This window comes from Tasmannia lanceolata, unplaced genomic scaffold (genome assembly GCF_043159265.1).
Source record: "Tasmannia lanceolata isolate RefF3 unplaced genomic scaffold, GAP_Taslan_0.1 ptg000007l, whole genome shotgun sequence".
Taxonomy (NCBI): domain Eukaryota; kingdom Viridiplantae; phylum Streptophyta; class Magnoliopsida; order Canellales; family Winteraceae; genus Tasmannia; species Tasmannia lanceolata.
In genome coordinates, this window is record NW_027518684.1 from 3,330,701 (window position 1) to 3,351,787 (window position 21,087).

A 21,087-nucleotide genomic window follows, 5' to 3' on the forward strand; every position below is an offset into this window, starting at 1 on the left:
TCAAAAACTGGGTGCGCGATGACGGACTCAGTCCCGGGGGGCGGTGATGCTCTGGAAACGACTCGAGGCTCTGGTACGGCCAGCTCTGCTTCTGGAGATGGAACTGCTACCAGCCCGGGGTCTGGGTCCGGAACTGTGCACTCGGCTATGAAGTCAGCGAGAATCTGAGCTTTGATCGCCGGCCTGGGTAGGTACTTGATATCAAACTCACTGAGCTCCACGGCCCACTTGACAAGTCGGCCCGAAGTGTCTGGCCGGTGGAGGATCTGTCTGAGAGGCTGTCCTGTCAAGACCTTGATTGTGTGCGCCTGGAAGTACGGCCTTAGCTTCCGGGCCGCCATAATGAGGGCGCACACGAGCTTCTCTACTCGCTGATATCTGGTCTCTGCATCGTGGAGGACCTTGCTAACATAGTAGATCGGCTTTTGCTGATTAGATTCTTCTTTGATCAGTACTGCTGCAACTGCCAAGGGTCCCGCTGAGAGGTACAGAATCAGCTCTTCTCCTGGCTCCGGCGTGGACAACAAGGGAGGGGAGGACAAGTACTGCTTCAGCTCCTCGAACGCTGCTTGACATTCCGGAGTCCAGGGCGCGGTTTTTATACCTTTGATCGCATTGAAGAACGGGAGGCATCTCTCGGCGGATTTAGAAATAAATCGCCCCAGAGCTGCCACCAGTCCGGTCAGCCGCTGCACTTCTCTGATAGTGTTGGGAGGAGTCAGCTCCATTACTGCCTTGATCTTCTCCGGATTCGCCTCTATTCCTCTCCGGCTTACCATGAAGCCCAGGAACTTGCCTGCTCCGACGCCAAACGTACATTTGGTCGGATTAAGCTTCATGTTGTGTTCCCTCAAGACTTGGAAGGCTTCTTCGAGGTCGGAGATATGGTTGGAAGCACTTCTGCTCTTCACTAGCATATCGTCAACGTAGACCTCCATGTTCCGGCCGATCTGATTTCTGAACAGCTTGTTGACGAGACGCTGGTAAGTGGCTCCTGCATTCTTCAGTCCGAAAGGCATCACCCGATAGCAATAAGTCCCTTGGTCGGTAACGAATGATGTCTTCGGGATGTCAGACTCGTACATTCTGATTTGATTGTATCCTGAGAAAGCATCCATGAAACTGAGCAGCTCGTGACCTGCTGTGGCGTCAATGAGCTGGTCTATTTTTGGGAGTGGGTAGCTGTCCTTTGGGCAGGCCTTGTTCAGGTCTGTGAAGTCTATACAGGTCCTCCACTTTCCGTTGGACTTTTTTACCATTACCACATTCGCGAGCCAGTCCGGATACTGGATCTCACGAATGAAATCGGCCTTCAAAAGCCTCTCCACCTCTTCTCTGATGGCTCTCCGCCTCTCCGGTGCAAAGTGTCTGCGCTTCTGCTTCACGGGCTTGCAGGTCTGATCGACACCGAGCTCGTGGGTGCTAATCGACGGGTCAATGCCGGGCATGTCTGAAGGAGTCCAGGCAAAGACATCTGCATTGGCCCTGAGGAACTGAGCGAGATCCTGCTGCGCGGCCTCTGGCAGGGCAGAGCCGATCTGGACAACCCTCTGTTCATCATCGATGTTCAATTGAATAGAGATGAGGTCCTCCGCGGGCTGGTTGACTGTGACCTGCGCTTCGTCTCTCAGATCGTACAGCTCGATTGGAAGAGACTCAGACGCATTCTTCCCTCTCAGTGCTGCCGCATAGCATTGTCTTGATTGGGGCTGATCCCCTCTGACTTCACCTACGCCTCCTGGCGTAATGAACTTCATCTTCTGATGATAAGCGGAGGGAATCGCTCGGAGGAGGTTCTGGCCGGGGCGTCCTAGAATGGCGTTATAGGCCGACTTGGCCTTAACCACCAGGAAGGTCACCATTGCGAAGGACTGGCGGGGCGGCTCCCCGATCAGAACTGGAAGCTCAATCTGCCCTTCGACCTTGACAACTTCTCCCGAGAACCCGAACAGATCTGAGTTGGCCGGCTTCAGACGGTCAGCTCCGATCATCATCTGTTCGAAGGCGTGGTAGTAGAGGATGTCGGCGGAGCTCCCGTTGTCGACCAGGATCTTCTTCATTTCCCAGTTCGCCACTAGCATTGTGACGACCAGGGCATCATCGTGCGGGAGGATCAGACCGTCAAGATCTGCCTCCGAAAAGGATATCTCATTTTCTGGCTCGGCCCTCTTGCTGCAGGCGTGGACGGCGTTGACCTGCCTTGCATAGGTCCTGCGGGCCGATGAAGAGGTCCCTCCCGCGGTCGGCCCTCCTGAAATGGTACCAATAACACCATGAGGTTGGAGTTGAGGTTGAGGTACCTGAGGAGGGAGAACGGCCGGGACAGGAGCCTGGATGCGGTCGCCCAGGGGTTGGGCGTCTCGAGGACTTCTGTCTCTGGGTCTCGGGTTGTCCTGGCGCTCCCTTCTGTTGTCGTTATTTTTTAAGTACCTCCCGAGGTACCCTCTGCTTATCAGCTGCTCGATCTCCTCCTTGAGATGAATGCAGGCGTTGGTGTCGTGGCCGTGGCTCTTATGGAACCGGCAATACCTGGACATGTCTTGGGTGCCTGCCTCCGGCGTCTGCTTCTTCGGCCACCGGATGAAGTCTTCTTTCCGGATGGCTGCCAAAATTTGAGCCCTAGATGCGGTGAGGGGCGTGTAGCGCTCCCTCGTCGGGGGGCTCCTCTCCTTTCGAGGCCGGGGGGAGCTCCTTTCCTTCCGGGACGGACTGCTCTCCTTCCTCTGGGGTCTGTCATCCCTACGCTGCTTGGCGAGGTTCTTCTCCTCTGGTCTTCTCTTGCTGACGGAATCCAGGGCAGCGAGAGTCTCCTCGACGGAGATATACTCTTCCGCCCCGGTCATCAGATCTGCCAAGGACTGCGGATTTCGCCGGGCGACTGCTCTTCGGAAGTCGGTGGACCGGGCTCCGGCCAGAAGAGCATTCGTTGCCGCGGAGGGATCCAGGTTGGGTACCTGAAGGGCCTCCCTGTTGAACCGGCCAACGAACGCTTTTAAGGCCTCACCGTCTTCCTGCCTCAGGGCCATCAGTGAAGCCGTCGTCTTTCGAGGCCTTCTGCTGCTCATGAAATGCCGGGCCAGGTCGTCCCCGAAGTCGTCGAAATTGTCAACGGACTTGGGCTTCAGCCGTGAGTACCAATCTCTCGCGGCTCCGGTTAATGTGGTGGGGAGTGCCCTGCAAAGGAACCCGTCCGACGCCCCGTGGAGAAGCATCGTCGTCCTGAAGGTCTGTAGATGATCCACGGGATCGGTGGTCCCATCATACTGCGGGATCTGCGGCATCTTGAAGCCCAAGGGGACTGCCGCACCGAGTACCCGGTCTGTGAAAGGGGGATTGCTACTAAAGATCCTTGAAGCAGGGCGGCCATGATCTCTAGCCAGCTCCTCGATTCTGTTATCGATCTTCTGGATTCTTAGTAACATCGGATCGTCCCTCTGTTCGGCCAGGCGGGCAGGTCTACTCCTTACGGCTGATGGGCTCCTTGCGGATCCGGACTGGCTGAGGGGACTCCTTCGCCGGTGCCGCGATCCCTCTCCGTGCATAGGGTCTCTCTTGCTGCCCCGTTTCTGCACGGAGGGAGATCGTGACCGGTGATGCTGTCGACGAGGCTCAGGGCGCACGCTCCTGTCCCGCGACTGGTGGTCTCTTCGAGTGGAGTGACGAGTTTGGTCGCGGGGTGGAGACGCGCGTTCTCTGCGGGAGCTTTCTCCCCTCTGAACAGGTCGAGAAACCTCGACGGGGTGTTGCTGGAGTGCGGGAGCCGCATTCCTGAACTGCGCAACTACAACGGTCATTTCCTGAAAAAGGGCCCTCATCTCCCTCGGGGTCGGGGTGGGGTCTGAACGGTCCGAGTGGGGCGAAGTCCGCTCCACGGCCGCCCCGACCTCCACCTGTGAGGCCAGACGCTCACTTCGTCCTTCACGGGGGGCCGTAGCCCGAGTAGCCCGAGAAGTCGGAGGTGCTCGCTTGCCGGTCTGTCCTACCATTTTTATCTGGGTGAGATTTTCGAACAGCTTTTTGTTGCGTGGTCCCACGGATGGCGCCAAATCTGTTAGGCCTGAAATCGGTAACAGGTTATGGTAGGGCTGGGTGGTCCGGGCTAACGAGCCACGGCTGAATGGCTGGTTGAGTCCTGCGCTGCACAGAGTACAGACAAGAAAGAAAAGGGTCAGAGGACCAACCTGGAGTGATACTCCGGACGGGCGCTTCGACACTCAAGTCAGTATGAGCAGGAGTGTAGAGCAATGTCAGAGCAAAAAGCTTAGAGTTTTGGTTCTCAGATTTTCAGGACCCTCACCTTAGCACAAGTGAAGGCTATTTATAGTGATTCTGAGCCACCTGTCTAGGACAGGTGGTAGTTTTGAGCCAGGTGGTGGCCTCTGTATGGACCAGGTTTCATACCTAAGGAGGGCAGGTGGAGGTCCCTGATTGGTCCAGGTGTCATACCTAGTGGAAACAGGTGTTGGCCTTCCAACGGTCCTTGTGAGGGCCACGTGCCAGAAGCTAATTGGATGCTGAGTTCGGACCCCTCAGTGCTGAATCCGGATTGCTGAGTCCGGATTCCCTCAGTGCTGAGTCCGGACCCCTCAGTGCTGAGTCCGGATTGCTGAGTCCGGATTCCCTCAGTGCTGAGTCCGGACCCTATCAGGACAATTATAATATGGCACTTGGAAGAGAGACTCAAATAATCCCATGTCCAGGGTGATGGCCTCAAGAACAATAGAGATTAAGGCTCTGTTTGTTTTAGATTGTAACAACCGATGGTTGGGGCCCCGACGTAATTTTGGGCCAATAATCTGTTGGGGCACTCACCATTGGTTGTCACAATCTGAAACGAACAGGGCGTAAGAGAGAATGAGATGATTTTTTCATTCATGTTCCAATAGAAGATTACTACTTATTGTTATTCTAAAAATACTCATCAATATATCCTACTGCATATAGAATATGATAACTACTAAAATTACTACCAAGATCTCCTACTGGATTACTAAAATTACCACCAACTACCACAGTCACATCATTTCCCTTCTCCTTCAAAATGACCTTGTACTCAAGGTCTAACACCTGTAAATTGTTGCTGCAAGTCACACTAGTATTCCCACGTGACATTCTCCAGATAAGATCCATAACCATATCTACTGCCTGTAGTGAGCATAATTGTGCTAGCATTCCTTTCTTAGATTTCTACAGAACCCTGCTCATCTGCCGTGAGTCCATCATCTGACATAGAACCGCGTAAAACAAATTTTTGGCTGTCACAAGGCGTAAATTTGTAAAATCCAACATTACTGGGCCTAGTGTTGCCAACCATTGTATCCCTAGAACCATGTCGCAGCCGCGTAATGGCAATAAACACACCTCAACCCGAAAATTATTTTCACACATTGTCCACTGAAAATCACGACAGATCGCTGTACTAAAAATTCGGGTACCATCTGCAACATTCACTGGCAAGGGATTTGTTTTCTGCGAATTCTAGATCACTAGCTTCTTCCATAACATGGCAAGTGTAAGGATAAGGCAAAACTGTATTCTAAACCTAAAGGTAGAGGAAGAATTTTTGGAGGATCTGGATGCAATACAAACTCTGTAATTGCCTTTAGGGATATAGTAACTGACATTGGATGGGGTCGTCTTTCAGGGGTTTAGAAAATCCAGTCACGATGGAAAAATAAAATTAGCAATATTTGCAATGAGAATGATAGGCTCACTTGACAACTTTTATTTGGATTTTACTATGTCATGTTGGGAAGTGATAAAGTCGGATGTTATGGAGTTTTTTTTTCTTCAAAACTTACAAAGGGAACTTAGTAAATATTTACGTTCTTTTATCACATTAGTTTTGAGGAAAGATACGGTGTAGGAGCCAAAGGTTTCATTTCAATTAGCTTGGTGAGCAACACTTACTAAATGCTTGTTGAAGTTCCATAGACAAGGTTGAGGAGAGTTTTGGGAATTTATCTCATCATCCCAAGGTGCTTTTGTAAATGGGCGATAAGTATGGATCACATGATGCATTGACTCCGGACATGAGGGAAGGAAACCCGCTATAGTTTGCAAGCTGGACATGAAAAAGGCATATAACTGTGTCGATTGGTCCTTCATTGATTACCTTTTGGGCATGATGCATTTTAGCAACAAATTGAGATGGAATGTAAGCACCCACCTTGGTTCTCTATTCTTTTTTTGAACAATTGATGCATAAATGGAAAGAGGCCACTGGGGGGCCAAACAGAGGACATGGAAAAAAAGAAGACATAAAAAGAAACAAAATACAAACAGAAAGAACCCAAAACGCCTAAGTTGGCTAAACTGTCTGCATTACAGATTGCAGTTTTGGGGTTTAATTGGAGGTGTTCTATATTTTTCCAAGCAAAAATATGAGCGGGTAGAAGTACAAGCAGAGTCCACTTGTTCAATGAACCAAACCATTTATCTGTCAGGCCTTGTTATGGATGGGTGATGAATCAAAATTCACTCCCATTGGATAATTCTAACCCTCCAATTTGTGGCCGTTAAATTGACAGTAAGAAAACAAAGAAGCAACGGCCTGTATTCATAACAACACACTTGACATGGCTCTGCTGGTACTTCTACAGTTCTACCCGCTCATATTTTTCCTTGGAAAAATATGCATCGTATAAGAATGCTAATTAGAGTAGGATTACAATTCCTTGTTTATGTTTGTTTCTAGGCAGAAGTCTATAAATATAGGTTGGGAGGAAGCCCAGAAAATAAATAGGAATTTTATTGGAATTACTTTCTCTTTTTGCTGGAATTTCCAAAGTTGGGATTTGTCCCCTTGGCAGTTTCCTCTTCAATTTGCATACTTGCTTTGCTCTTCTTCTTTGCAATTCTCCTGATGAGATATTCCCAAAAAATCTGTAATTGTCAGCAAAGTTGTTTTTTTTTTTTATGAATTTTTTTTTTTTTCTTCAATACAAATTTAGAGTTTTACTTATATTGTGAACCTGCAACTAGCATAAGGTCTTTTTCCAGCAGGGAGGAAACGAATGAATGCTTAGAAAATCAATGTATACTCCTTGCATCAGATGTACTGGCAATTTAGTATGTTTAGAAAATCAATGTATGCTTTGTATTCTGAACCTAATTGTAGAAATAACTCACTAATTCCTATTTTGTTGTGAATGTCATAGACTTATTTACCCATTTTGTTGTGCACATTCTGTATTCTGTACTAAATTGAATTGTTGTGCAGATTTTGAAGGATTTTTTGCTTTGGATTGAGAAGAGCCTTGGGCCATGGGGTCCTCTTGTGCTGTAAGTGTCAATTTTTTTTTAAAATTCTTAGACTTCAATGGTTTGTTGCAGAAACTTTTGTTCCTATTGTGTTGAACAAATTGTATTTGTTGATTGTGAGATGGAATTTCACACTTCTTTCAACCTCACAATGTTTTTTCTTGTTTTTTTTTTGTTTTGTTTGCAATGAACCTAAAATATAGCGCATTTACTTTGGATGGAATTTAATTGTCTTGGGTGTAACTGAACTGATTGAATTTGAAGAGAAGGATTCTTTCTCATGGTGATATCAAAGTTTGGTTTCTTAATTTCGTTGAAGCAGCAGCCAAGTTAAGCGCGCGCGCACGCGCACACACACACAAGTCTTTGCACTTTTATTATATACTTGGTAGTTTTTGTTCTAGTATGGGCTCATTTGGACTCCCGTTTCAAAGAAAAAAGAAGCAGAAAAAGAGTGCCACTTGGTCACCTTCTTTGTATTGGTGGGCAATAGTAGGATTGATAAGCTTTAACAATTGGAGTGAGACATATTCCCCCCCATCTTCTCTCTCTCTCTCTCTCTCTCTCTCTCTCTCTCTCTCTCTCTCTCTCTCTCTCTCTCTCTCTGCCTGTAAGGGCAGAGGAAGAAATCCAGCTGCTTCAAATTGGCCATCATGGAGAGCCACAACTGAATGAAATACACCTGCCTCTAAAGCCGATGGCATTCCTCATTCTTCTTGGGTGGGAGGGATAAAATCTTAGAAGTCAAAAATCTTTGTGGTGAACACATGTCATGCCAAAATTACGACTTCCTAAATCTTCCAGCCAAAGGTCGATGGATTAATTCCTAAATGGTGCTTTTTAAGTGAGCATCAGGTTCAACCATGCACATCCCAAGTTCTGATCTTTTGCAGTAGACCGGAGTTAGAAGGCATGAATGGCATTTGGGGTTTGGGATCTATGATACCCAGATATGGCTATGGATGTTGACACAAATATGGGTACAAAGATGCGACTCAACATTTTCCAAAATATAGAAAACGGATACAGGTACAGGTATCCTATATCGAACACTATGTGATAAGACATTGAGACGTGTATAAATAAATTACAATGAAACTTAACTATATTTAAATTAAAGGGATAACTTATGATAGCTTCCACGCGAGTTGCATACTCTCTATTATAATTGGAGATATGCGACACTAGCAAGCAAAAGCCATGATAATCAATTCGAAGAGTGCCATATGTTCAAAACTTGATAGTTATTGACCTGCAAAAGTATCCATGCACTATTCACTATTAGTATATCGTATCATGTTGGTCACAATATATTGGACCTACTCAAGTATTTGGGTATGATAGTCTGGAATCCACAGTAATGTCAAGCGAGAAGTAGTCAATGTAGTGATTTCAGAGGAATGCAAGATAGACAACGATCAGTCATATGGTGGTGATTTCGTTCCCGGGTCTTGTACACACAGCCTGTCATACTACGGGACTTATATTCCGAAAATACTAAAACAACGGAATTCCATAATCGAAGTCGAACTACTGGAATAGCCTAGAAATCTAAGCCCTGAGTAATTCATTTTTTATTGAAAACTAGGACTTCATGGCAAGTAGTGGAGGTCGAGACACCGGCCTTGGTTTTCATAGGTTAAGCCCAAATCCTCCTCCATTCCCTCTCTCAAAGCTTTGGAAGAGATTAAATGAGAGAGGTGGAGGCAGGGGTATTTGAGAGATGGAGAGATGGAGGGAGGGGTATCTGAGAAAGTATCATTGTGTTGCAATGCCATAGTGACTTTTCTTTTTTGTTTGATTTACCCTGAGGTATGAGAGGTAAAAAAGTTCACGCCTTTGAAATGTCAAAAATATCCCAAGACTGGCTCTCCTTGCTGCCCCATGTCAAGTAAATGGTTTTTCCTCAGGTCGTCTAGAGACAGAGAGGTCATACTTCACTCAAGCAGCAACAGGTATCAAGCTAAAAAGATTCTCAATGTAATTTGAGTCCAATAATCAGCTTTGGACCCAAAATAGATTCTCAAAATCTAAAACAAACAGGCCTTGGAGATTGAAAATTTCCAAGGCCCTGTTCGTTTTGGAATTTGAGAATCGATTTGAGTCCAAAACTGATTATCGAACTCAAAATTAATGCAAAATTGGGTTACTTTGGCAAGTCAGTGATTGATCTGATGACTTTATTGTTGATTCGGGTTAGTCAAGCAGGTTTTTATTGAGGTGGTAGAGACAAATCCGACTTCACTCTAATGAGTTAATGGTTTTTTTTTTTCTTTTAAATGGAAAAATAAGGAATAGGGGGGCATTCCGATAATTGTACTCGGGACCTCTTGCTCTAATTAGTTAATGATTGATCTGGCAAGTTTTGAGCATTGGTTGTAGCATATTGAATATTTAGTTTGACCATTCAGACACACATGCTAAAAGCCTAATACACTTCCTTCTTTTTTTGAAAATTGGAATATCAAGCCTTTTGCACTCTTTTGCTAATTTTCATTGGAATTGTTGCAGGGCTATTTCTTACATCCCTTTGACAGTTCTGGCAGTTCCAGCTTCAATTCTTACTGTAAGCATGTGATTCTTCTGATTCTGTGGGTACAGTTGAACTAATTTGCATAATTTCATCTGTCTGTTACTAACCATAAATTGATGAATATTTTGAAACATAAGGAAAGTGTATATATTTCCAGTTTAATATTACTTTTGGCTGGAAAATTGATTTAGATTCCTGAATGTTCTTATTGTTGCTTACTATAGCTAGGGATATGCTACTTTTTACATTTTGTGAGAGTAGTTTTTGCATTCTAATTTCTCAGAATTCTCATGATTTGGTATCTGTTGTGAACATTCCAGCTTGGAGGTGGTTACCTTTTTGGGTTGCCCGTAGGCTTTATTGCTGATTCTGTTGGTGCTACAATTGGTGCAGCGGCTGCATTCGTTCTTGGTAGAACAGTGAGGTTCTAAACCTATTGATGTCTACAAATAATTCTCGGTTTGGATGCAAGATAACATCTCCCTCTTTCTGGCATAAACTTTTGGGATGGTTACCAATCAGTTTTTACCAGCATCTTGGAAATTTTCATTTTCCAAAAGAGAGGATAGACTTTTTTGTTTTGAATACGTGGACAGTAAATGGCCACTTCATGTGGCTGCGTGCCACTGTTTTTGCATATTTTCATAGTTTCCATACTTATCGGATTAGTCTCATTTTGCTCTGGTTACATTTTTAATCTCTATCTTGTATATGTGTCCCATGCTTATCTACCTGGTTCTGATGCTTGGGTCATGTACCTTATTTTCAATTATTTAACCTAAACCTTGTCCCCTTAGCAGGGTAAATTGCTTGCATAATTACCTCATTTACTTATTTATATATCTAATTAGATATTATTTTGATCAAACTGAAAATTTTCTCTAGGACTAGATGTGGGGTTTACTTTTCAAAAGGAGCTAGAAAGGCTTGCTTTGGAACCTGTGAAACACAATAAAAGCAAAACGCTCATGTAAAGTTGTGACCTGTTACTAAAGGTATTCACAAGGACTGATGCACCGAGCTATGGTATATGCACCTAAGATGCTTTTAGCTAGGGCGTGAGTTAAAAGTGCATGATAGAAGAAAATATGATTTTAAACCACATTTATCAGTCCACAAGTTAGACATTTAAGTATGTTCAAAATTTCAAATGCATAAATTCCAATACTATCATAATAGGGTATAATTCTGTATTTACCTGTTGATGCAGGAATTAACCTGATCTGCTACTGACACTGGAATATAAAATATACTCAAGAAAAATTTCCACCGAGCAAAACAGTTTCTACCAAGAAGAAATCAATAAAAATATGGAATTTTGGTGTTGTTTTCAAAGAGCAATGCCGCAATAATAAGCTTACAACCAGAAATTGTAATTCATCAAAAAATTCCTAAAAGCAATGTTTTGCATCATATAAAGTGACCCTTCTTACGTTGAAAAAACTTCCCCAGTTCCTTTATAACCACACTAACCCCTTTCCTGGCCACTTTCTAACCTGAACACATCTAGAATTATCCCCAAATAATCTATAGATTTTAAGCATCTTGTTAGGAAGGATAACCAACTTTATTTTAAGAGGAATGATAGATACAAGGGAGCCCTTGCATAAAGAGCCAAAAAAGGGCTCTTGATTGGATCCAAGTCATCAAATATAACTGATTTTACTTTTTCAACCAATTTTAAATTGTAACTGAAAATGACTTGGAGCCAATGAAGAGCCCTTTTGCGGCTCTTTATGCAATGGCTCCCTTGTATCTATCATTGCTCTTATTTTAAACATAGATGTTAGATTCTAAATTGTTTTTAACTATAAAGAAATCCTAATTCCGCCTTCATACTTAAATTAAATGTCTTCAATTTAAAGTAGGAACTCTAGAAGCTTCAAACACCCCTTGTATTTAAAATGCGGACTTCCTAAAGCCCAACAGAAATATTCCAAATTTCCAATAATGCTAATAAAAAACATCATAATTGATAAACATTGTTGGCTTTTACTGTTCTTTGTTCAAAGGTGATCCTTCTCCAATTCTTGGATTGAGGAGTTGTTTTTTCAGTGTGTCACATGTGGGTTTAGTATGAGCAGTCCAATTCTTTTCGAGATTGGTTACTAAAAATGCACAAATGTGGGTGTAGTATGGGCAGTCCAAAGATCACCATTGGTAGTTCTGCGCATGGTATTTCGAGTTCAACTCCTACATGTAAGAAATTAAGGGAAATACTATTGTTTAAACTCGACTAAGGATCTGAAGTTATAAACCAGAGATGGTGTCATTACCGTGCTGTTTGCCAAACTAGTTTCTGAAAGACTGAAACTATCTTCTATTTTTGGTGGCTTTGTCCTGTTTTGGCAGTTAGTTTCTCGATCTGGAACCATATTTTGTATTTTATTCTAACGTACCTTGCCGATAAGTTTTGATTTGTCACATGATACTCTGTCACCCTCTGTGCAGACTTTTTTTTAATAACAAATAAAATTTTAGAAAAGACAAAAAGATACAACCAATGCCAAATCCAAAAGCACAAAAGGAAAAAAATAAATAAAAATAACCAAAATTACAAAACAGGGCATCTCATGCCACACCCTGATTTGAGAGCAATGCCCACCAACATTAGCAAGGGAATCTGCCCTAGTATTTCCTTCAGAAATATGTGAAGGACAGCTCAGAATGGCCAACAACAACTTATTCTTCTCACATAAGTCTCTTCTCAACTGCCACTGGTAATTTTTATGTCCTTTTTTCTGCATGTGCTTTAAGTTGTTGTTATCATTGTTACTACTATTAGTGCTGTTATTATTATATTATTGTTTTTTTTTTCATTTTGCTTCTTTTACCGTAATTGATGAGTAATGGATTCATTTTTCAAAATTCCCTTGTTAGTAGTATGGATCACATTTGTGGTCAACCGAAAATGAGGATATTTTCTTGATGATAATTGGTATATTCTGTAAGTCATCATTTATAAATTTGTAGAATATCTGTTGCATAGAAAACCTTACTGTGGTACTGTGGTGCAGATTGGAAGGACATATGTTATTTCTAAGTTGAAAGATTATCCACAGTTTCAGGCAGTTGCTATTGCAATTCAAAGATCTGGCTTTAAGGTTTGAATAACAATAAACTCAAATTACTCGATTATTTAATGCAAGATATTTAAATCCTTAAGTAATTTGCTGCACATTTTTTTCATTACCCAGATTGTGTTGCTGCTTCGACTTGTTCCCTTACTTCCATTTAACATGTTGAATTACCTCCTGTCCGTAACTCCTGTTGGCATTGGAGAATACATGGTGGCTTCCTGGCTCGGAATGATGGTATATTTTCCACTTATGGATACATGAAAGCTTCAATTTGATTATTCTGGTACCCAATGGACATGCTAAATAAAAGTGCAATCACATAAATTTGAAAGTGTGGCATGTCTTCATTAGGTAGCCATGGTTATTGTTAACCAACTTGACAAGAGTTCAAGTCTTGGGTGGTACATCGTATACATCAATAGGAACACATCATTCCTTCGATAAAATTGAGAGATCTGAATGTTTTTTGATGATTCATTTCTCATTTATCTCATTTTGTGGATGCAACATAAAAATGAGATTTTTGTTATTGTGAAAAGCAAAGTGATGTAGGACCTGGAAGGGAAATAGAAGAAAGGGGAGAAAGAAGAAGAATAGGAGAAGATTAGAAGTAGAGGAGAAGAATTCAGAGAGAAGTAGAAGAAGAAGAGGAGAAGAGAGGGAAGAAGAGAAGTAGAAGAATAGAGGAAGAAAGAAATCTGGGGGAGAAGCTCTCAATTCAATTAATCATCCAAAAGTTAATAATCTCTCAATGATGCAGATTGTAGGCCCCCAATAAGTGGCATATTTGCCCATTAGGATTTATTTACATATTTTTTATTTTTAATGTTATTTAGTTTCTAGGATTTTATTTTCCATGTTATTTTTAGGGATTTTATTTTCCATGGAATTTTAGTTCCATTGCAATGGAAAATAAAATTACTTTTGGATGATTCCATGGAACTAAAATTCCATGGAAAATAAAATCCCTAAAAATAACATCGAAAATAAAATCCTAGAAACTAAGAAACATGGAAAATTAAAAACATATAAATAAATCCTAATGGGCAAATATGCCACTTATTGGGGGGCCGACAATCTGCATCACAAAGTGGAACCTCTATCTTCTTTTTTATTCGAACAGAAATCGATCGTTTTTAGAACCCATTTAGACAGATGAATTATTATTCTACATGCCACAACATCCAATTCTATCTCATTGATGAGTTCCAAAATTCATTAATGTAAATCATTCATCTTATAAATCATCCAATTCATCGAGTCATGTTCTGTCTTTCAGATTAGTCCACAGCTTTATTACAAAACTGCACAAAAAAACTATTTGAATGCCCGGTAGAAATAGAGTTAGCTAAAGATAAATTTAAAACATAATATCTTTGTATCTGTGTTTGCTCTTCGTTCATTTTACATTGTTTCCATTTGTAAAAGAGAACAGCAAGCCAAAACATGTTGAGACTATGAATTTTGATTTTTGACTCCTAGGAATCAAGTGCTTGGTAAATCCATTAGAGTACATTAGATAAGATCCTTCTTAATGATCCATATTTACATTTTGTCTGTGTCAATAATCATGGCTTGCTAGCTTTTATACACTGAGCGAGATGACTGTCCTGCGGGTACCGTTTCCTTTCTATCATACTAGATGGATCAGAAGCGAGTACACTAAGTATCATATAGAGAAATTCCTTTGTAACATGCTTGCTCTTAGACAGTTTAAATCTTGCAATGAATTATGATATCAGAATCTACCGCAATTTTTTTTGTTTATAAATTCATTTATACACTTTCTTCTGCTCAAGGGAAAGTAGGAAACCATCGTGGGTCATCAATAAATCTTGTAATTGAAGAAATCTCGACCTTCTCGAGTAAACTGACAAACCTTTAGGTTTGGAATGCTGGAATGTGATGATTTTGAGAAGAATAAGATGAAGAAGATTTAAGCTGTAACTGCACGAATTGCATAAAAAGGAAGTAACAGTTTCGCCCTTATATTTTGTTAATTGATGAACCATCATCTATCCAGTCACTAAGAGGAGATGCTAAACTGTCCTTGGGCATAAATACAGTTATCAGGATGCCCATTGGATGAAAAGGAATTTAAAATCTAATGAAATAAATACACTATAATGAGACAAACAGAAATAGAATACAGAGAAAGAGTAATGGGCCTAATCCTCTTCAACCCTCTCCTCCATTATATTGTCCTTTCAACATCAGTTTGCTTTCCAAAGGGTGAGGCCACTTGTTTTTCTTTACTAATCAGATTAGCTGTAATGCATCAAAATCATACGTTATTCATCCGATATGTATGTATGCAACAGAATTTGAAGACATTTTGTGGTGCTATTTATGCAGATTTATTTTTTGTCTTTTCTTTTATATATTTTATATGTTTCATAATGTTTCTTCTTTTAATGATGGGTTTTTATATAAATTTTTTATTGTTTTATACATCTACTAGTAGAAAACCCCTAGCAATGCACAGGGCGACAAAAATGCAAAGCTCTGTCTAACAAACCGTAGTAAAAAAATATCATAAAAAAAAAACCAATGAAACGCACATACACTAACAAAAGGAAACACTTACATAGAGGAAGAAAAGCTGTATAGTTTTTTTCTTTCTTCAACACTTCTGTACTCAAATCAACTATCGTAAGTTTCTTTAACCTTATGGATCAGAGCTGCTTTGTCATACGTACATGCATGCATGGATACACACACATACATATATATAGACATGCACACACACATCACACACATATTAAATGCATGTTTGTATAAGATTTTAATATGTGGCTTATTTCTGACTCGATGTTGCGTAATATACTTGTAACTTTCTGCCCATGGATTCTTGTGATTCTGTTGACAATTCTTAATTGGCGCCGACCACATGCTGATACATCTAGTTGTCTTTTCATTACAGCCGATAACCTTTGCACTAGTATACATTGGAACAACTTTAAAAGATCTTTCTGATGTCACGCATGGCTGGAATGAGGTTTCAAGAACCCGTTGGGTAAGCCATTTTTCCCTGCTTTCTTTATAGACCTAATTGCATGTGTTCTGCTTCACTGATTGGATTATGTCAGTGTTCAATACGATGACACCCAATCTCTAATCATGAAGTCTAGTTGTGGTCAGCCCTGTTTAGGATCCCTTAATCTTATACTTCAAACTTCCAAATTCTCCCAATCTCTTTTTGAACCAGTATAAATGTAGTTTTTTGTTCCTTAGTTGTATCTTGTCTACCAAAATGTTCTCCCTTTAGTGGAGTTTTCTACTTTTCTTTTGGTTAAGAGTTTCGAAAGCATCATGCATGCACGCAACACATGCATAGCTTTCTTTATTGATGAAATTGTTGAATGTTTTAAGGATCTAAAGATATCTTTTTTCTTGTATCCCTCGATCAGCTTAGTAGTGTTGTTGTCCAAATTCTTTGTTTGGTAGGGGGTGTTGTGCAAGGGGTATCCTCTGACCCCTTTGTAGCTCTCTTAGTAATGTCAGTTACAATCATCATCCCTATCCATTACAAGAGAGGATTCTAGTATCTTATGTTCTAGCTTGAGCACTTAAAAAGTGACACATATCTTGTACATCAGTTAGTCACACTTGTAGTGCTATTCATATTATATTATGTGTGTTTCTTTACAGCTACTAAATTAATTAAGGCACATTCATTTTATAGAGAAGGTCGCCGAGTGTCCACAACTAAGAATCTAGTTATGAATCATTGTAGATAGAAAAGATCGCCAAGATTTTGTCATGTCCTGCTGAATCCTATTCCAATTCCAACTAGATCCGAGGTTTACTTGGAATCATGGTGATTGCTGGTGTACTTCGTATCAACATATACCTGGTATATCAATACCAACTAGATCTGTGGTCTTTTATTGAGAATGCTCATTGAATGAGCACTCTCAATATGGTGGCTTAAAGAGGACTTGAACGTCTATACTGTTTAGCATGAGATTAGGAGTGTCATGTGTCTACTATTTCATCATGCATCTTGAAAATTTGTTATATTCCATGAATATCATATATGAAAAAGGTATCATCATGTCAAAAAGATGTAGAAACAAACCTATTTCTCAATTGAATCGGAATGCAAAGAATTTAATATGGTACCTAAATAACAATAGATAAGTAGAAAGCGATATACAAACAAAACTATTTCTCCAATTAAATTGAAGTCCAAAGAAGTTAATATGGTACCAAATAACGATATATATGCAAAAAGCAGGTCTGATACGCCTATTATTGATCCTAAATGCGGAAACTACATAATGCATGAGTTCAGGAGTCTAACTCTATGATTAGCTAAGTCTTCATCCATTGGGTGGGCTTCCTTATCGATGTAAATGCAGGTGCCTGCTCGTTAAGATATATACTAATTTTCGTGAAAGGCTTTAGACAAAGAGCTTAATGAACCAGATAAAATACCAAAGTAAGGCTATCATGGCCTATGTTCTTTGCATAAGAACACCTTTCTCAGCAAACCATTGATAATTCTCTACACAAAGAACTGTAATTGAACTCTCCCTCCCCCGATGTTTCGTGATGATTGCACGAAGGCAAGAAATCAGTCAAATCCAATTTTCCTTATTCACGGAAGCATTAGGTGTAGTGCATGACAATGAATTTGATTTATGAAAAGCGTTTTGTGACAAATGACCTGTAAGTTAAAAAGTCATGCAAAAAATAAAACATGCAAGGGAGTATCAGATGTTAGTCCATGGTCTTTCTCTAAATATAACAAATACCAGTAACTTCTATATGTTTTTTGTTTTTTTTTAAAACTTTGGCATAATTTTATAATTTATTCATATAAAGGGGAGAATAGAGATTTGATTTTTTTTTTTTTAACTTCTCTCTCTCTCTCTCTCTCTCTCTCTCTCTCTCTCAATGACTTGTTCTTCTCCTCATCTTCTCGTCTTCCAAACCCTAGATTCATCCTACTAGATTTTCAACTTGGTATATATTGTTGACATCAGCAACCGTATAGTCAAGGTGACTAGTTTGGGTCATGGCCTATGCCAATCATATGTTCTTGATTTAAGATGATTTATGGTGCTTTGCCAAAAAAAATTAAAGTCATCGGATATGTGTTTAAGTTGGTTGATTGAAACTTGAAAAAACGAGTCAGAAAGTTGGTTGATTGAAACTTGAAAAAACGAGTCAGAAACAAAATTAGGAGGTCGAGGCCTACACCAATAATATCTTCTTCCTTTTATTGGTAATTTTCCCTTGAAAGCATATTATAAAACATAATGCTTCAATCAAATTGGGAGATACTTCACACAAATCTCCCAAAAATAACAGGACACACCCATAAGTAGTGTCTCCTTATCATGTTTTATTCTGATACTGTTTTCATCATGGATGCAGGTACTTATTATATTGGGTCTTTTGGTTTCTGGTAGGTCTTGATAACTACACAATTTACTTATTTCTTCTCCGAATTTGGTTATATCTTATTTATGCTGAGAAATACTGAACCAAACACTTGATATTACTTTCAAGAAAGTTGATGGAATGGAGCATGTCTAATTCTGCTCATCCTAGATCAACTCCCCAACAACTTGAATTTACCTGAAGAATTTTTATACTAAACAAACTCCAAATGATGATCAGCAAAACCTGATAATGAAACATTATCTCTCCTTGGACATAAACATTACACACCATGAAACATTGTAAGGAGAGCTTCAAATAGAGAGGAACTCTATAGTTTACTGCTGTATTGTTGATTGTTGTTACTTATATAATTTCTAAAATACTATTAACAGATAACTTGATTGAACTTTCTCTGCTGAGTGATCCATATCTCAGTTGGAATGTCCTTAGTGTGGCAACCACGAGGATGTCAGTTCAAGCCAGCTTTCCTACCAAAAAACAATATTCTCTACTGAGTAAATTGAACATGTCCAATTCTTTTCTTAAGATCGACTCCTTAATAAAAGATCAACTCCTCAATAACCTAAATCTGCATAAAAATCAACCAGACTGCCAATGCTGATGACCGGACCTAAAGGCAACTCTTCTTTCTCCAAAACAGACACCGCCTACCATGGGGAGCTGAGAGGAATTCCTTTCTGGTTTTTACATCACATTCTTTCTTGGTGGGTAGGTTCAGAGTGAACTCATTACCTCGATGTTTCCGGATACAGGGAAACTTCATTAGGAGTTAAATACTGCAGTTTACTGTCACAGTGTATTTTGTAACTAAAGTACTGTTTGAACTTATCGAAAGAAGGGGAAAAAAAACTAAATTGAAAGACTTGATTACAAAAGTGACAAATTTTAATAAATGTGTTGGGAGAAGCTACACTCGTATAATTTCCATTTACTGAGACCAACTTCTTAATCCGTGTTCAAAGAACTAGGCAAACATTTTCTAATAACTTTGTGAGTTTTTTTAAAAAAAAAATATCAATCCAATTGATGACTGATCTACCCCTTTGAAAAAATTCCTAATGACCAAACATTTCTTAAATTACTGAGACCAACTTCTTAGTCCTTGTTCAAAGAACTAGGCAAACATTTCCTACCAAATTTGAGTTAATTTCTTACATCAACCCAATTGACTGATCTACCCCTTTGAAAATTCCCAATGGAGAAACGTTTCTTATATTACCGATCATGCATTCAAATGCCCTTACATCAACCCAATTGACCGATCTAGCCCTTTGAAAATTCTAATGGAGAAACATTTTTTATATTACAGAACATGCATTGTGCAAATCACACACAAATACAACTCTAGAATAGAAAATAAAATTAGTGTATCCACAACCAAACTTTTAGGCCCTGTTTGTTTGAGATTATGATGACCGATGGTGAGCCACCAAACCGATTATTGGGTTAGCAGTTAAAGTGTAGAGATATTCAGCAGAACAGTGTTTTAATTCTTCTCATTCTCTCTTATGCAGTGGCTCTTATTATTTGTGTTATGAGAGTCGCAAAGACTGCTCTGGACAAGGCATTGGCTGAAAACACAGAGATAGAGACTCTCTTTGCCTCACCTCAGTTACCCGTCGTATCGGAGCCACCCACGGATCTTCACCAGCCCCTCATAATCAAGATTGACCACTCTGGTGACAACCAAGGAAACTAAGTCTCTCCTCCCATGTAAATTCTTTTCCTCACATTGTGATCCAGTAGCTATATAGGCATAATGATATTACGGAAAATGGTGATTCCATTCTCACACACCACTGGTATACTTAGGAACTGTAATTTTAGAGAGAATGCCTGATTCTTTCAAGTAAATATATGCTTTGGAATAATCTTCCCAAGGAAGAAAATGTACAAAACATGCATGGTGCAAGTGAAAGTAAGGTGCAATATCTCCACCATTACTATCTTGCCTCCCTTTTCCAGTTTGCTTGAAACGTAAGCTTTTAGCATCTACAAATTACTGCTTTTGGATTTGGGGAATTGATTTTGAGTCCAAAACTGATTATTGGATGCAAAATAATAATTCCCACCTCATGTTGGCAAGTTAGGGTTTTGGCAAATTCCATGTCATCATTATTTTAATATTAGAAAAACAAAAAAAGAAGAAATCATTGAAAAAAAAAAAGAAGAAAAAGGGAAGCGGATTTAGTTCAACATGACCCACCAGGACATGAATCTTTTGAAGGATTACAATGGTTGATTCTCATTTTTTTTCTTCTCACGTGAGCCATTTCCCATAAGCTCTTTGCTCATATTTCTAGTGAACTTTGGTCTGGACTCTAGAGTGCCAATACTTGTAAACTATCTGGGTAACATGCAATGAAGTTTGGTTTCGGATGGAGTGCAAATTCTTGTAAAAGAGATCCGGGTGGCATGGAATTAATAGAAATAGAAATAGAAATCGGAATAAACTAGACAAGGGTATTTCCTTCAAGATAGGAGGGGTATGGAGCACTTCTATGGGGTGTCTGTGTTTAGAAATCATATCAGAGTCTTTATATGGTATAAGGTCTCACAACTATACGGTGGAGGTACAAACCCTTGATGTTTGATCCAACAGCAGCTCACTTTTTGAGAAGCTGATGTTTGGTGGTAGGCCTTATAGTTTTAAGGCTTACACCATACAATTTCTCGCCATATCATTAATCTTTGATAGAATTAAAAATCAGTCTCCAAATCATCCTTTTAAAAGGTAATCCTTTCCTATTTTCCAAGGATTTTGTGATGATATAAGGGGGAATGGGAAATGATATC

General features: G+C 40.3%; 1 protein-coding gene across 2 annotated transcripts in view; it reads left to right on the forward strand.

Moving 5' to 3' along the window:
• The window catches only part of LOC143881457 (uncharacterized), a 28,448-nt gene extending 8,202 nt beyond the window's left edge, over positions 1 to 20,246 (forward strand). Inside the window, exons 2-9 of one of the 2 annotated variants that reach the window (XM_077384530.1) lie at positions 7,223 to 7,284; positions 9,775 to 9,829; positions 10,117 to 10,215; positions 12,814 to 12,900; positions 12,994 to 13,110; positions 15,800 to 15,892; positions 18,262 to 18,292; positions 19,806 to 20,246. In XM_077384530.1, the coding sequence (XP_077240645.1) occupies positions 7,223 to 7,284; positions 9,775 to 9,829; positions 10,117 to 10,215; positions 12,814 to 12,900; positions 12,994 to 13,110; positions 15,800 to 15,892; positions 18,262 to 18,292; positions 19,806 to 19,990 (729 nt within the window). In that variant the 3' untranslated portion in view covers positions 19,991 to 20,246. The remainder of the gene's footprint in view (positions 1 to 7,222; positions 7,285 to 9,774; positions 9,830 to 10,116; positions 10,216 to 12,813; positions 12,901 to 12,993; positions 13,111 to 15,799; positions 15,893 to 18,261; positions 18,293 to 19,805) is intronic. The other variant, XM_077384531.1, reaches the window with a different exon arrangement.
• Positions 20,247 to 21,087: the final 841 nt, after the last annotated feature.